A 15,741-nucleotide genomic window follows, 5' to 3' on the forward strand; every position below is an offset into this window, starting at 1 on the left:
CTGGAGCGCCTGCTAAATGATAGGTCACTCTGGAGCGCCTGCTAAATGATAGGTCACTCTGGAGCGCCTGCTAAATGATAGGTCACTCTGGAGCGCCTGCTAAATGATAGGTCACTCTGGAGCGCCTGCTAAATGATAGGTCACTCTGGAGCGCCTGCTAAATGATAGGTCACTCTGGAGCGCCTGCTAAATGATAGGTCACTCTGGAGCGCCTGCTAAATGATAGGTCACTCTGGAGCGCCTGCTAAATGATAGGTCACTCTGGAGCGCCTGCTAAATGATAGGTCACTCTGGAGCGCCTGCTAAATGATAGGTCACTCTGGAGCGCCTGCTAAATGACTAAAATGTCAATATAAGTTCAAGGAACAGAGGCTTGTGGATGAACATCTCACCACTCTGACAGGCATTTTATGATATGTTGGTCAACCGGAGTCTTCTGTACCTTGCCGGCGTCATCGTCCTTGTCTTTCCCTTCGTCAGAGTTAGCTGTGTAGGACTGGTCTTCTCCTTTGAAGTCCACCAGCAGCAGAATTGATGGAGGGAATATGATGCCCAGAATCACCTAGAAAGACAAAAACCCTGGTCACAAAGTGCTTTTACAGTAACCCGGCCCAGACGCCAAAGAGCTTGCAGAGCAGATCCACAGATCTGGCTGTACCGTATAGATATGAAGAGTATTGTCCATGTGGTCATGAAAGTCAATCTGTTTCTCAACTCATGGGGTTGTTTCGGCTTTACAGCAAAGAGTAAAGCAAATACAAGACAGCTAAGGAACATCTCCCTGGAAGGAAGAAACCTTGATAGGAACCAATAGAACCAGGGACTTAGGTCTTACTGCTGCACCACTGAAAAGCTAGCAATTCAGTGATGCTGGTGGTGGTATTTCAAGCTAAGGAGGGAGGTTTACCAATTCAACTCCGTTATTTTACCTTAAGCCCGGGGTTCTTCCCCATTCTCAGATTTCCCATCCACATGTCGGTCAGCAGCATCTGACTGCAGGTGTGGGCGATGAAGTCTCTGTGCTTGGCGGCCACGGCCAGTTTCAGACAGGTAGAGTTGCTCCAGTTGGTCAGCTCATAGGTCAGCAGCTTCATGGCCACCTGTTCATCGTGCTTATAGGACTGGTCCAGGAGCTCGTAGGCCAGCTGGCCAAACTCCCTGTGGAGAAAGAGTCATCACCTTTAACTAAGACTTTATGGCCTGAAAAATCTGATCTTAATCCGGCTTACTATACTAAGCACAATGGGAAATAGGGTGTATGGAACTATAGGTTGAACTATGCCGTCATTGTAAATAAGAATTTTCTCTTATTTGTTAAATAAAATAAAATAATCACCACAGGGTATCCGGCTTGAAGGGCCATGAAAATTAGGAGACCGTAGGTGAGGCAAAAGTAGAACTATTTTAGTGATTGTGTAATGTTTTAATCATCAGGGACAATGACCTGCCTGTCTGTGATGATCACAAGAGGAACCACTATCTCAGTAATGGGAGAAGTATAAGACAGGAACTCACTTGGAGTTGTTGTCCAGGTCCTGGGCGATATCGTCCACCAGTTCAGATGACTCTTTAGCCATGGCTGTGTATAGCTTACAGGCCACCAGAGCCTTGGCCATGGCCTCCTCCCCACGTTGCCACAGAAACAGCGCCATCTTCTGGCGCTTCATGAGAACGGCCCACACCATCAGCTCGTGGAAGGGGTAGGTGAAGCGACAGACCTCAGGGTCGTCCACATCTATCTCTACCTCCTCCTCTTTCTTCTTCTTCCCTTTCTTATTCTTTCCCCTCGGCTCGTCGTCCTGGTGACACAGGAAGTGACACGGGTGAAGTGAGGGTGTTAGGGCAGATAACACACAGAGGGGAACTTTTAGAATAGTGTTGTGCAGATAACATTATTTATAATAGTGTTGTGTTTGTGAACTGTACCATCTAACATCTCTCTTTGTAAAGGAACATAACGTTTCAAACATGGTTGAATGAAGGAAATAGTGTAGAGTATTTCTTGAACAAAGACTTGCTATTACCTCCAGCCCCAGCATCTTCAAGGCTTTTGGCTGCAAACAACCAGAAGAAGAGAAGTATAATGTCATGTTAGAAAGTGTCAGTAACATCACATGATAAAGATACGTGTCAGTAACATCACATGATAAAGATACGTGTCAGTAACATCACATGATAAAGATACGTGTCAATAACATCACATGATAAAGATACGTGTCAGTAACATCACATGATAAAGATACGTGTCAGTAACATCACATGATAAAGATACGTGTCAATAACATCACATGATAAAGATACGTGTCAATAACATCAGTTGCTGATGTCACCTGTCTTGTCCCTGTTCAGTCAATACAGGTTGTTATACAGCTAACTAGTCTTACCCTCTTCAGTCAATACAGGTTGTTATAGAGCTAACTAGTCTTACCCTCTTCAGCCAATACAGGTTGTTATACAGCTAACTAGTCTTACCCTGTTCAGTCAATACAGGTTGTTATAGAGCTAACTAGTCTTACCCTGTTCAGCCAATACAGGTTGTTATAGAGCTAACTAGTCTTACCCTCTTCAGTCAATACAGGTTGTTATACAGCTAACTAGTCTTACCCTGTTCAGTCAATACAGGTTGTTATACAGCTAACTAGTCTTGTCCTCTTCAGTCAATACAGGTTGTTATACAGCTAACTAGTCTTACCCTGTTCAGTCAATACAGGTTGTTATAGAGCTAACTAGTCTTACCCTGTTCAGTCAATACAGGTTGTTATACAGCTAACTAGTCTTACCCTGTTCAGTCAATACAGGTTGTTATACAGCTAACTAGTCTTACCCTGTTCAGTCAATACAGGTTGTTATACAGCTAACTAGTCTTGTCCTCTTCAGCCCGTAGAGTTTGTTACAGAGCTAACTAGTGTCACCCTGTTCAGTCAATACAGGTTGTTATACAGCTAACTAGTCTTGTCCTCTTCAGCCCGTAGAGTTTGTTACAGAGCTAACTATTGTCACCCTGTTCAGCCAATACAGGTTGTTATACAGCTAACTAGTCTTACCCTGTTCAGTCAATACAGGTTGTTATACAGCTAACTAGTCTTACCCTGTTCAGTCAATACAGGTTGTTATACAGCTAACTAGTCTTGTCCTCTTCAGCCAATACAGGTTGTTATACAGCTAACTAGTCTTACCCTGTTCAGCCAATACAGGTTGTTATACAGCTAACTAGTCTTGTCCTCTTCAGCCAATACAGGTTGTTATACAGCTAAATAGTCTTACCCTGTTCAGCCAATACAGGTTGTTATAGAGCTAACTAGTCTTACCCTGTTCAGTCAATACAGGTTGTTATAGAGCTAACAAGTCTTACCCTGTTCAGTCAATACAGGTTGTTATACAGCTAACTCGTCTTACCCTGTTCAGCCAATACAGGTTGTTATAGAGCTAACTAGTATTGTCCTCTTCAGTCAATACAGGTTATTATACAGCTAACTAGTCTTACCCTGTTCAGTCAATACAGGTTGTTATACAGCTAACTAGTCTTGTCCTCTTCAGCCAATACAGGTTGTTATACAGCTAACTTGTCTTACCCTGTTCAGTCAATACAGGTTGTTATAGAGCTAACTAGTCTTACCCTGTTCAGCCAATACAGGTTGTTATACAGCTAACTAGTCTTACCCTGTTCAGTCAATACAGGTTGTTATAGAGCTAACTAGTCTTACCCTGTTCAGCCAATACAGGTTGTTATACAGCTAACTAGTCTTGTCCTCTTCAGCCAATACAGGTTGTTATACAGCTAACTAGTCTTACCCTGTTCAGCCAATACAGGTTGTTATAGAGCTAACTAGTCTTACCCTGTTCAGTCAATACAGGTTGTTATAGAGCTAACTAGTCTTACCCTGTTCAGTCAATACAGGTTGTTATACAGCTAACTAGTCTTACCCTGTTCAGTCAATACAGGTTGTTATACAGCTAACTAGTCTTACCCTCTTCAGTCAATACAGGTTGTTATAGAGCTAACTAGTCTTACCCTGTTCAGCCAATACAGGTTGTTATACAGCTAACTAGTCTTACCCTGTTCAGTCAATACAGGTTGTTATACAGCTAACTAGTCTTACCCTGTTCAGTCAATACAGGTTGTTATAGAGCTAACTAGTCTTGTCCTCTTCAGCCAATACAGGTTGTTATACAGCTAACTAGTCTTACCCTGTTCAGTCAATACAGGTTGTTATAGAGCTAACTAGTCTTACCCTGTTCAGTCAATACAGGTTGTTATACAGCTAACTCGTCTTACCCTGTTCAGCCAATACAGGTTGTTATACAGCTAACTAGTCTTACCCTCTTCAGTCAATACAGGTTGTTATAGAGCTAACTAGTCTTACCCTGTTCAGCCAATACAGGTTGTTATACAGCTAACTAGTCTTACCCTGTTCAGTCAATACAGGTTGTTATACAGCTAACTAGTCTTACCCTGTTCAGTCAATACAGGTTGTTATAGAGCTAACTAGTCTTGTCCTCTTCAGCCAATACAGGTTGTTATACAGCTAACTAGTCTTACCCTGTTCAGTCAATACAGGTTGTTATAGAGCTAACAAGTCTTACCCTGTTCAGTCAATACAGGTTGTTATACAGCTAACTCGTCTTACCCTGTTCAGCCAATACAGGTTGTTATAGAGCTAACTAGTATTGTCCTCTTCAGTCAATACAGGTTATTATACAGCTAACTAGTCTTACCCTGTTCAGTCAATACAGGTTGTTATACAGCTAACTAGTCTTGTCCTCTTCAGCCAATACAGGTTGTTATACAGCTAACTAGTCTTACCCTGTTCAGTCAATACAGGTTGTTATAGAGCTAACTAGTCTTACCCTGTTCAGCCAATACAGGTTGTTATACAGCTAACTAGTCTTACCCTGTTCAGTCAATACAGGTTGTTATAGAGCTAACTAGTCTTACCCTGTTCAGCCAATACAGGTTGTTATACAGCTAACTAGTCTTGTCCTCTTCAGCCAATACAGGTTGTTATACAGCTAACTAGTCTTACCCTGTTCAGCCAATACAGGTTGTTATAGAGCTAACTAGTCTTACCCTGTTCAGTCAATACAGGTTGTTATAGAGCTAACTAGTCTTACCCTGTTCAGTCAATACAGGTTGTTATACAGCTAACTAGTCTTACCCTGTTCAGTCAATACAGGTTGTTATACAGCTAACTAGTCTTACCCTCTTCAGTCAATACAGGTTGTTATAGAGCTAACTAGTCTTACCCTGTTCAGCCAATACAGGTTGTTATACAGCTAACTAGTCTTACCCTGTTCAGTCAATACAGGTTGTTATAGAGCTAACTAGTCTTGTCCTCTTCAGCCAATACAGGTTGTTATACAGCTAACTAGTCTTACCCTGTTCAGTCAATACAGGTTGTTATAGAGCTAACTAGTCTTGTCATCTTCAGTCAATACAGGTTGTTATACAGCTAACTAGTCTTACCCTGTTCAGTCAATACAGGTTGTTACAGAGCTAACTAGTCTTGTCCTCTTCAGTCAATACAGGTTGTTATACAGCTAACTAGTCTTGTCCTCTTCAGCCAATACAGGTTGTTATACAGCTAACTAGTCTTACCCTGTTCAGCCAATACAGGTTGTTATACAGCTAACTAGTCTTGTCCTCTTCAGCCAATACAGGTTGTTATACAGCTAACTAGTCTTACCCTGTTCAGCCAATACAGGTTGTTATACAGCTAACTAGTCTTACCCTGTTCAGCCAATACAGGTTGTTATAGAGCTAACTAGTCTTACCCTGTTCAGTCAATACAGGTTGTTATAGAGCTAACAAGTCTTACCCTGTTAAGTCAATACAGGTTGTTATACAGCTAACTCGTCTTACCCTGTTCAGCCAATACAGGTTGTTATAGAGCTAACTAGTATTGTCCTCTTCAGTCAATACAGGTTATTATACAGCTAACTAGTCTTACCCTGTTCAGTCAATACAGGTTGTTATACAGCTAACTAGTCTTGTCCTCTTCAGCCAATACAGGTTGTTATACAGCTAACTAGTCTTACCCTGTTCAGTCAATACAGGTTGTTATAGAGCTAACTAGTCTTACCCTGTTCAGCCAATACAGGTTGTTATACAGCTAACTAGTCTTACCCTGTTCAGTCAATACAGGTTGTTATAGAGCTAACTAGTCTTACCCTGTTCAGCCAATACAGGTTGTTATACAGCTAACTAGTCTTGTCCTCTTCAGCCAATACAGGTTGTTATACAGCTAACTAGTCTTACCCTGTTCAGCCAATACAGGTTGTTATAGAGCTAACTAGTCTTACCCTGTTCAGTCAATACAGGTTGTTATAGAGCTAACTAGTCTTACCCTGTTCAGTCAATACAGGTTGTTATACAGCTAACTAGTCTTACCCTGTTCAGTCAATACAGGTTGTTATACAGCTAACTAGTCTTACCCTCTTCAGTCAATACAGGTTGTTATAGAGGTAACTAGTCTTACCCTGTTCAGCCAATACAGGTTGTTATACAGCTAACTAGTCTTACCCTGTTCAGTCAATACAGGTTGTTATACAGCTAACTAGTCTTACCCTGTTCAGTCAATACAGGTTGTTATAGAGCTAACTAGTCTTGTCCTCTTCAGCCAATACAGGTTGTTATACAGCTAACTAGTCTTACCCTGTTCAGTCAATACAGGTTGTTATACAGCTAACTAGTCTTACCCTGTTCAGTCAATACAGGTTGTTATACAGCTAACTAGTCTTACCCTGTTCAGTCAATACAGGTTGTTATACAGCTAACTAGTCTTACCCTGTTCAGTCAATACAGGTTGTTATAGAGCTAACTAGTCTTACCCTGTTCAGCCAATACAGGTTGTTATACAGCTAACTAGTCTTGTCCTCTTCAGCCAATACAGGTTGTTATACAGCTAACTAGTCTTACCCTGTTCAGTCAATACAGGTTGTTATACAGCTAACTAGTCTTACCCTGTTCAGTCAATACAGGTTGTTATAGAGCTAACTAGTCTTGTCCTCTTCAGCCAATACAGGTTGTTATACAGCTAACTAGTCTTACCCTCTTCAGCCAATACAGGTTGTTATACAGCTAACTAGTCTTACCCTGTTCAGTCAATACAGGTTGTTATAGAGCTAACTAGTCTTACCCTGTTCAGCCAATACAGGTTGTTATAGAGCTAACTAGTCTTACCCTCTTCAGTCAATACAGGTTGTTATACAGCTAACTAGTCTTACCCTGTTCAGTCAATACAGGTTGTTATAGAGCTAACTAGTCTTACCCTCTTCAGTCAATACAGGTTGTTATACAGCTAACTAGTCTTACCCTGTTCAGTCAATACAGGTTGTTATAGAGCTAACTAGTCTTGTCATCTTCAGTCAATACAGGTTGTTATACAGCTAACTAGTCTTACCCTGTTCAGTCAATACAGGTTGTTACAGAGCTAACTAGTCTTGTCCTCTTCAGTCAATACAGGTTGTTATACAGCTAACTAGTCTTACCCTGTTCAGTCAATACAGGTTGTTATAGAGCTAACTAGTCTTACCCTGTTCAGTCAATACAGGTTGTTATACAGCTAACTAGTCTTACCCTGTTCAGTCAATACAGGTTGTTATACAGCTAACTAGTCTTACCCTGTTCAGTCAATACAGGTTGTTATACAGCTAACTAGTCTTGTCCTCTTCAGCCCGTAGAGTTTGTTACAGAGCTAACTAGTGTCACCCTGTTCAGTCAATACAGGTTGTTATACAGCTAACTAGTCTTGTCCTCTTCAGCCCGTAGAGTTTGTTACAGAGCTAACTAGTGTCACCCTGTTCAGTCAATACAGGTTGTTATACAGCTAAATAGTCTTGTCCTCTTCAGCCCGTAGAGTTTGTTACAGAGCTAACTAGTGTCACCCTGTTCAGCCAATACAGGTTGTTATACAGCTAACTAGTCTTACCCTGTTCAGTCAATACAGGTTGTTATAGAGCTAACTAGTCTTACCCTGTTCAGTCAATACAGGTTGTTATAGAGCTAACTAGTATTGTCCTCTTCAGTCAATACAGGTTGTTATACAGCTAACTAGTCTTACCCTGTTCAGTCAATACAGGTTGTTATACAGCTAACTAGTCTTGTCCTCTTCAGCCAATACAGGTTGTTATACAGCTAACTAGTCTTACCCTGTTCAGCCAATACAGGTTGTTATACAGCTAACTAGTCTTGTCCTCTTCAGCCAATACAGGTTGTTATACAGCTAACTAGTCTTACCCTGTTCAGCCAATACAGGTTGTTATAGAGCTAACTAGTCTTACCCTGTTCAGTCAATACAGGTTGTTATAGAGCTAACAAGTCTTACCCTGTTCAGTCAATACAGGTTGTTATACAGCTAACTCGTCTTACCCTGTTCAGCCAATACAGGTTGTTATAGAGCTAACTAGTATTGTCCTCTTCAGTCAATACAGGTTATTATACAGCTAACTAGTCTTACCCTGTTCAGTCAATACAGGTTGTTATACAGCTAACTAGTCTTGTCCTCTTCAGCCAATACAGGTTGTTATAGAGCTAACTAGTCTTACCCTGTTCAGCCAATACAGGTTGTTATACAGCTAACTAGTCTTGTCCTCTTCAGCCAATACAGGTTGTTATACAGCTAACTAGTCTTACCCTGTTCAGCCAATACAGGTTGTTATAGAGCTAACTAGTCTTACCCTGTTCAGTCAATACAGGTTGTTATACAGCTAACTAGTCTTACCCTGTTCAGTCAATACAGGTTGTTATACAGCTAACTAGTCTTACCCTCTTCAGTCAATACAGGTTGTTATAGAGCTAACTAGTCTTACCCTGTTCAGCCAATACAGGTTGTTATACAGCTAACTAGTCTTACCCTGTTCAGTCAATACAGGTTGTTATACAGCTAACTAGTCTTACCCTGTTCAGTCAATACAGGTTGTTATACAGCTAACTAGTCTTGTCTTCTTCAGCCAATACAGGTTGTTATACAGCTAACTAGTCTTACCCTGTTCAGTCAATACAGGTTGTTATACAGCTAACTAGTCTTACCCTGTTCAGTCAATACAGGTTGTTATAGAGCTAACTAGTCTTACCCTGTTCAGTCAATACAGGTTGTTATAGAGCTAACTAGTCTTACCCTGTTCAGTCAATACAGGTTGTTATACAGCTAACTAGTCTTACCCTGTTCAGTCAATACAGGTTGTTATACAGCTAACTAGTCTTACCCTGTTCAGTCAATACAGGTTGTTATAGAGCTAACTAGTCTTACCCTGTTCAGTCAATACAGGTTGTTATACAGCTAACTAGTCTTACCCTGTTCAGTCAATACAGGTTGTTATACAGCTAACTAGTCTTACCCTGTTCAGTCAATACAGGTTGTTATAGAGCTAACTAGTCTTGTCCTCTTCAGCCAATACAGGTTGTTATACAGCTAACTAGTCTTACCCTGTTCAGCCAATACAGGTTGTTATACAGCTAACTAGTCTTACCCTGTTCAGTCAATACAGGTTGTTATACAGCTAACTAGTCTTACCCTGTTCAGTCAATACAGGTTGTTATACAGCTAACTAGTCTTACCCTGTTCAGTCAATACAGGTTGTTATACAGCTAACTAGTCTTACCCTGTTCAGCCAATACAGGTTGTTACAGAGCTAACTAGTCTTACCCTGTTCAGTCAATACAGGTTGTTATACAGCTAACTAGTCTTACCCTGTTCAGTCAATACAGGTTGTTATACAGCTAACTAGTCTTACCCTCTTCAGCCAATACAGGTTGTTATACAGCTAACTAGTCTTACCCTGTTCAGCCAATACAGGTTGTTATACAGCTAACTAGTATTGTCCTCTTCAGCCAATACAGGTTGTTATACAGCTAACTAGTATTGTCCTCTTCAGCCAATACAGGTTGTTATAGAGCTAACTAGTCTTACCCTGTTCAGCCAATACAGGTTGTTATACAGCTAACTAGTCTTACCCTGTTCAGTCAATACAGGTTGTTATACAGCTAACTAGTCTTACCCTGTTCAGTCAATACAGGTTGTTATACAGCTAACTAGTCTTACCCTGTTCAGCCAATGCAGGTTGTTACAGAGCTAACTAGTCTTACCCTGTTCAGTCAATACAGGTTGTTATACAGCTAACTAGTCTTACCCTCTTCAGCCAATACAGGTTGTTACAGAGCTAACTAGTCTTACCCTGTTCAGCCAATACAGGTTGTTATACAGCTAACTAGTCTTACCCTCTTCAGCCAATACAGGTTGTTATAGAGCTAACTAGTCTTACCCTGTTCAGCCAATACAGGTTGTTACAGAGCTAACTAGTCTTACCCTGTTCAGTCAATACAGGTTGTTATACAGCTAACTAGTCTTACCCTCTTCAGCCATTACAGGTTGTTATACAACTAACTAGTCTTACCCTGTTCAGCCAATACAGGTTGTTATACAGCTAACTAGTATTGTCCTCTTCAGCCAATACAGGTTGTTATACAGCTAACTAGTATTGTCCTCTTCAGCCAATACAGGTTGTTATAGAGCTAACTAGTCTTACCCTGTTCAGCCAATACAGGTTGTTATACAGCTAACTAGTCTTACCCTGTTCAGTCAATACAGGTTGTTATACAGCTAACTAGTCTTACCCTCTTCAGCCAATACAGGTTGTTACAGAGCTAACTACTTACCCTGTTCAGCCAATACAGGTTGTTATACAGCTAACTAGTCTTACCCTCTTCAGCCAATACAGGTTGTTATAGAGCTAACTAGTCTTACCCTGTTCAGCCAATACAGGTTGTTACAGAGCTAACTAGTCTTACCCTGTTCAGTCAATACAGGTTGTTATACAGCTAACTAGTCTTACCCTCTTCAGCCAATACAGGTTGTTATACAGCTAACTAGTGTCACCCTCTTCAGCCAATACAGGTTGTTATAGAGATAACTAGTCTTACCCTCTTCAGCCAATACAGGTTGTTATAGAGCTAACTAGTCTTACCCTGTTCAGCCAATACAGGTTGTTACAGAGCTAACTAGTCTTACCCTGTTCAGTCAATACAGGTTGTTATACAGCTAACTAGTCTTACCCTCTTCAGCCAATACAGGTTGTTATACAGCTAACTAGTCTTACCCTGTTCAGCCAATACAGGTTGTTATACAGCTAACTAGTCTTACCCTGTTCAGCCAATACAGGTTGTTATACAGCTAACTAGTATTGTCCTCTTCAGCCAATACAGGTTGTTATACAGCTAACTAGTATTGTCCTCTTCAGCCCGTAGAGTTTGTTACAGAGCTAACTAGTGTCACCCTCTTCAGCCAATACAGGTTGTTATAGAGCTAACTAGTGTCACCCTCTTCAGCCAATACAGGTTGTTATAGAGATAACTAGTCTTACCCTCTTCAGCCCGTAAAGGTTGTTGTAAAGCGCCCTGAAGTTCTTCCTGGTGTAGTTACAGCGGTAAGCCCCACCCATCAGGTACTCCATCACCAGACCAATGTCAATCAGAGTGATCTGGTAGTCTGGTGGGAGGTTGCCCTGGAACACCACAGATTATACTCACAGATTACATTTCTGTAATCCCTGATTACACACCTGGCTGTAACAGCACAAACCACAGTTTAATTCAGCTGAAACAAGACAAATAATGTTGAATGAGGAAGAATATCTTCCATGAATCAGAGAGATCATCTTACCTTCTTGACGTCTCTCACCACAACATGCAACGTGTTAGCAGGACCCAGTCTCTGTGTGTTAGAAGAGAACGTTGTACAATATGAATAACCCTACAACTGGATATGGGCTTGATTTGGGATTCAGGGCAAGTCTCTACATTAGCGTGGTCTTGTCTCATCTCACCGTGTTGTACAGCTCCTCCAGGCGAGACATGGTGAGGAAATGGTGGACGTTATGATCGTCTGTCTGTCTGTCTGTCTGTCTGTCTGTCTGTCTGTCTGTCTGTCTGTCTGTCTGTCTGTCTGTCTGTCTGCCTGTCTCTGCCTGTCTCTGCCTGTCTCTGCCTGTCTCTGCCTGTCTCTGTCTGTCTCTGTCTGTCTCTGCCTGTCTCTGTCTGTCTCTGTCTGTCTCTGTCTGTCTCACCGTGTTGTACAGCTCCTCCAGGCGAGGAATGGTGAGGAAATGGTGGATGTTGACGCCATTCTCTATCAGCAGCTTGACAAAGTCCACCCTATCCAGCACCAAGGCATCCATCATGGCCTGCTCCAGAGAGTTCACCTGGGAGAGGCACACATTCATGACTGGTGCCAGTACTCTTTATATTTAGATGCTGGTGCTCATGGTATTTCAGAGCTAATATTCCATAGGAAGTGCATGTAGTCAAGCAGTATAAAATGTTAGGTGCCAAGCACGGGGCCAACTCAAACTCTGTTCTTACCCATCTCATTAATTCTATCTTCCTAGGGTCAGTCTCCTCTGGTGGTTCAGGCTTGGCCTTCCCTCCCTTCCCCTTTTTCCCCCGGGCCTTGGCCTTGTTCCTTGGGGCAGCGGCCGGACTCTTCGGCCTCTCTGTGGTAGTGGCTACGGTACCACTGCTGTTAGCTAGGGCACTGGCAGGCTGGGGGAGGAGGGGTGGTTCATTGCAAAAAAACATTTTCATTAAAACGGCATTGGTTTTTGTGTTCATGTTCATAATCAACTAGTAGGATTAATCTTCTTCATCCAGAAAGATGAGGGGAAATGTTAATAGTCCAATTCCTAAAATGGTGATTTAATAGGAATATAGAGGGTCCTTACAAAGCTTTAATACCCTAGTGTGATCACTGTACCTATTGGATCATATTGGGATCACATTACGTCAGGTTATGATCTACTGTTCAGGATGTTCCTAGAACCTGTGTGTCTGTCTGTATCAAAAATCATTTCACTTAGTGTGGTCTGACATCCTTCCTGTTAATACTGTAAATGTAAAGTAAGTGTTTGAGGTGACGCTTCATGGCAGGTTTGTATGGTGTTGTCTCTGAACATCAACAGATGAGATGGTCAGGGTTGCAACATTCCTGTAACCTTCTCAACATTCTTATATTCCAGAAATCCTGTTTAGATTATTCCCGAATTGCCTGCTTAAATTATCCACCCGGGGTTTCTGTATTTCGCAACCCTAAATGGACTGCAGGGTAGTCTGCAGGGTAGTCTGCAGGGTAGTCTGCAGGGTAGTCTGCAGGGTAGTCTGCAGGGTAGTCTGCAGGGTAGTCTGGTGAATGACTCACTGGTAGATGGTGACCGTAGACAAAGATCTGGTTGCGTGCTATGTCCACTCTGTTCCAGGCCAGCGCCAGACTCAGCTGGTCCGGGGCAGAGGCATTGGTTCCTGTGAGTACACAGCATAGACAGTGTCATTGGTAGAGGCCTTGGTGCCTAGCAACACACAGGACATCTAATCTGCTATACACTTAAGAACTCTGACTCACAGGGCAGTTATGGAATTCTGTTTGAAAACAGAAAAGTAAGGAAGTACACAGAAAACATCTCCTTAGTAATGTTAACACCCACAGACTTAAAAACAACATTTTCAAAGTGTACATCTGAAAAAGTGTTAAATTAACAAAAATATAGAAATCAAAATGTATGGTGTTCAGAAATAGATGGTTGAGGGTAGCGGAAGGATAGGAGTAAAAACAAACAAAAGATAAGTATTGTAAAAGAACTGTGTCCGTAAAATGTATATACTATAATGTGTATAAGCTGGAAGTAGAAGCATACAGTGGCAAGAAAAAGTATGTGAACCCTAAAATCTTCTTCTAGTCACAACAGACAAAACCAGTATGCTTAAACTAATAACACACAAATGATTGTATTTTTTTGTTGTTGTCTATATCGAATACATTATTTAAACATTCACAGTGTAAATTGAAAAAATAGAAGTGGCCGTCCTGCAAAGATGACTGCAAAAGCACAGCACAGAATGCTCAGTGAGGTTAAGAAGAATCCTAGAGTGTCAGCTAAAGACTTACAGAAATCTCTGGAACATGCTAACATCTCTGCTGACGAGTCTCCGATACGTAAAACACTAAACAAGAATGGTGTTCATGGGAGGACACCAAGGAAGAAAAAATTGCTGCACGTCTGAAGTTCGCAAAAGAGCATCTGGATGGTCCCAGCGCTACTGGCAAAATATACTGTGGACAGATGAAACTAAAGTTGAGTTGTTTGGAAGGAACACAACACTTTTTGTGGTAGAAAAAATGCACAGCACACGAAGATCAAAACCTCATCCCAACTGTAAAATATGGTGAACGAAGCAACATGGTTTGGAGCTGCTTTGCTGCCTCAGGGCTTGGACAGCTTGCAATCATCGACGGAAAAATGAATTTCCAAGTTTATCAAGACAGAATTTAAGGCTATCTGTCTGCCAATTGAAACTCAACAGCAGTTGGGTGATGCATCAAGACAACAACACAATACACATAAGTAAATCAACAACAGAATGGCATCAACAGAAGAAAATACGCCTTCTGGAGTGAACCAGAGTCCTGACCTCAACCCAATTGAGATGCTGTGGCATGACCTCAAGAGAGCAGTTCACACCAGAGATCCTAAGAATATTGCTGAACTGAAACAGTTTTGTAAAGAGGAATGGTCCAAAATTCCTCCTGACCGTTGTGCAGGTCTGATCCACAACTACAGAAAACGTTTGGTTGAGGTTATTTCTGCCAAAGGAGGGTCAACCAGTTATTAAATCCAAGGGTTCACATACTTTTTCCATCCTGCACTGTGAATGTTTACACGGTGTGTTCAATAAAGACATGAAAATGTATATTTGTTTGTGTGTTATTAGCAGACTGTGTTTGTCTATTGTTGTGACTTAGATCATCAGATGAAATTTTATGACCAATTTATGCAGAAGTCTATGTAATTCCAAAGTGTTAGCATACTTCTTCATGCCACTAGTCCATTAGTTTAATCCAATTAGGGGAGGGGTGGTAGGGTTAGGGGAAAATAATAAAGGAGAATATATATTTTAAAAGATGTGTACATATACAGTACCAGTCAAAAGTTTGGACACACCTACTTATTCAAGGGTTTTTATTTATTTGTACTATTTTCTACATTGTAGAATAATAGTGAAGACATAAAAACTATGAAATAACACATATGGAATCATGTAGTTACCCCTCTAAAAACCCTGGAATGAGTAGGTGTCCACACTTTTGACTGGTACTATATATATATATATTTACAAAAATATGGGGGATTAGAAATGATGCAGAGAATTACATTGATGGAAGCTACAACCTATCTGCAATATTCCAGCTGATCTAACCCCTAAAAATAAAAACATCTCAAAATAATTAAGTGTTACCTTTTAATAAAGCAGTCAGAATGGCCATTTCTATATCTTGCTGTCCTTCAGACCCCATTCGAAACACTGTTATCTATGAGAAGAGATGAGGAACAGATTCACCACATCCTGTTCTTGTGGTATCAAATCAAATCTAATTGTATTTGTCACATGCACCGAATACAACAGGTTTAGACCTTACAAAATCAAGCAAAAACATTTCAAATACAAATAACACAATAAAATAACTATAATGAGGTTATATACAGGGGGTACCGGTGCCGAGTCAATGTGCGGGGTTACAGGTTAGTCGAGGTACTTTGTACATGTAGGTAGGGGTAAAGTGACTGCATAGATAATAAACAGAGAGTAGCAGCAGTGTAAAAACAAAGGGGGGGGGGGGGGGGGGTCATGTAATAGTCCGGTGGCCATTTGATCAATTGTTCAACAGTCTTGTGGCTTGGGAGTTCTGGATGGCAGGA

General features: G+C 41.2%; 1 protein-coding gene across 1 annotated transcript in view; it reads right to left on the reverse strand.

The window, feature by feature from the left end:
- Positions 1 to 442: 442 nt before the first annotated feature.
- Positions 443 to 15,741, reverse strand: part of LOC120037864 (transient receptor potential cation channel subfamily M member 1-like) — a gene marked incomplete at both ends in the record, with an annotated part of 40,368 nt that continues 25,069 nt past the window's right edge. The window contains 10 exons of the mRNA XM_038983831.1: positions 443 to 562; positions 930 to 1,158; positions 1,516 to 1,799; positions 2,025 to 2,054; positions 11,359 to 11,499; positions 11,658 to 11,708; positions 12,061 to 12,195; positions 12,356 to 12,535; positions 13,188 to 13,288; positions 15,281 to 15,353. Coding sequence (XP_038839759.1) covers positions 443 to 562; positions 930 to 1,158; positions 1,516 to 1,799; positions 2,025 to 2,054; positions 11,359 to 11,499; positions 11,658 to 11,708; positions 12,061 to 12,195; positions 12,356 to 12,535; positions 13,188 to 13,288; positions 15,281 to 15,353 — 1,344 coding nt within the window. The remainder of the gene's footprint in view (positions 563 to 929; positions 1,159 to 1,515; positions 1,800 to 2,024; positions 2,055 to 11,358; positions 11,500 to 11,657; positions 11,709 to 12,060; positions 12,196 to 12,355; positions 12,536 to 13,187; positions 13,289 to 15,280; positions 15,354 to 15,741) is intronic.

Source organism: Salvelinus namaycush, unplaced genomic scaffold, assembly GCF_016432855.1.
Source record: "Salvelinus namaycush isolate Seneca unplaced genomic scaffold, SaNama_1.0 Scaffold1942, whole genome shotgun sequence".
Taxonomy (NCBI): domain Eukaryota; kingdom Metazoa; phylum Chordata; class Actinopteri; order Salmoniformes; family Salmonidae; genus Salvelinus; species Salvelinus namaycush.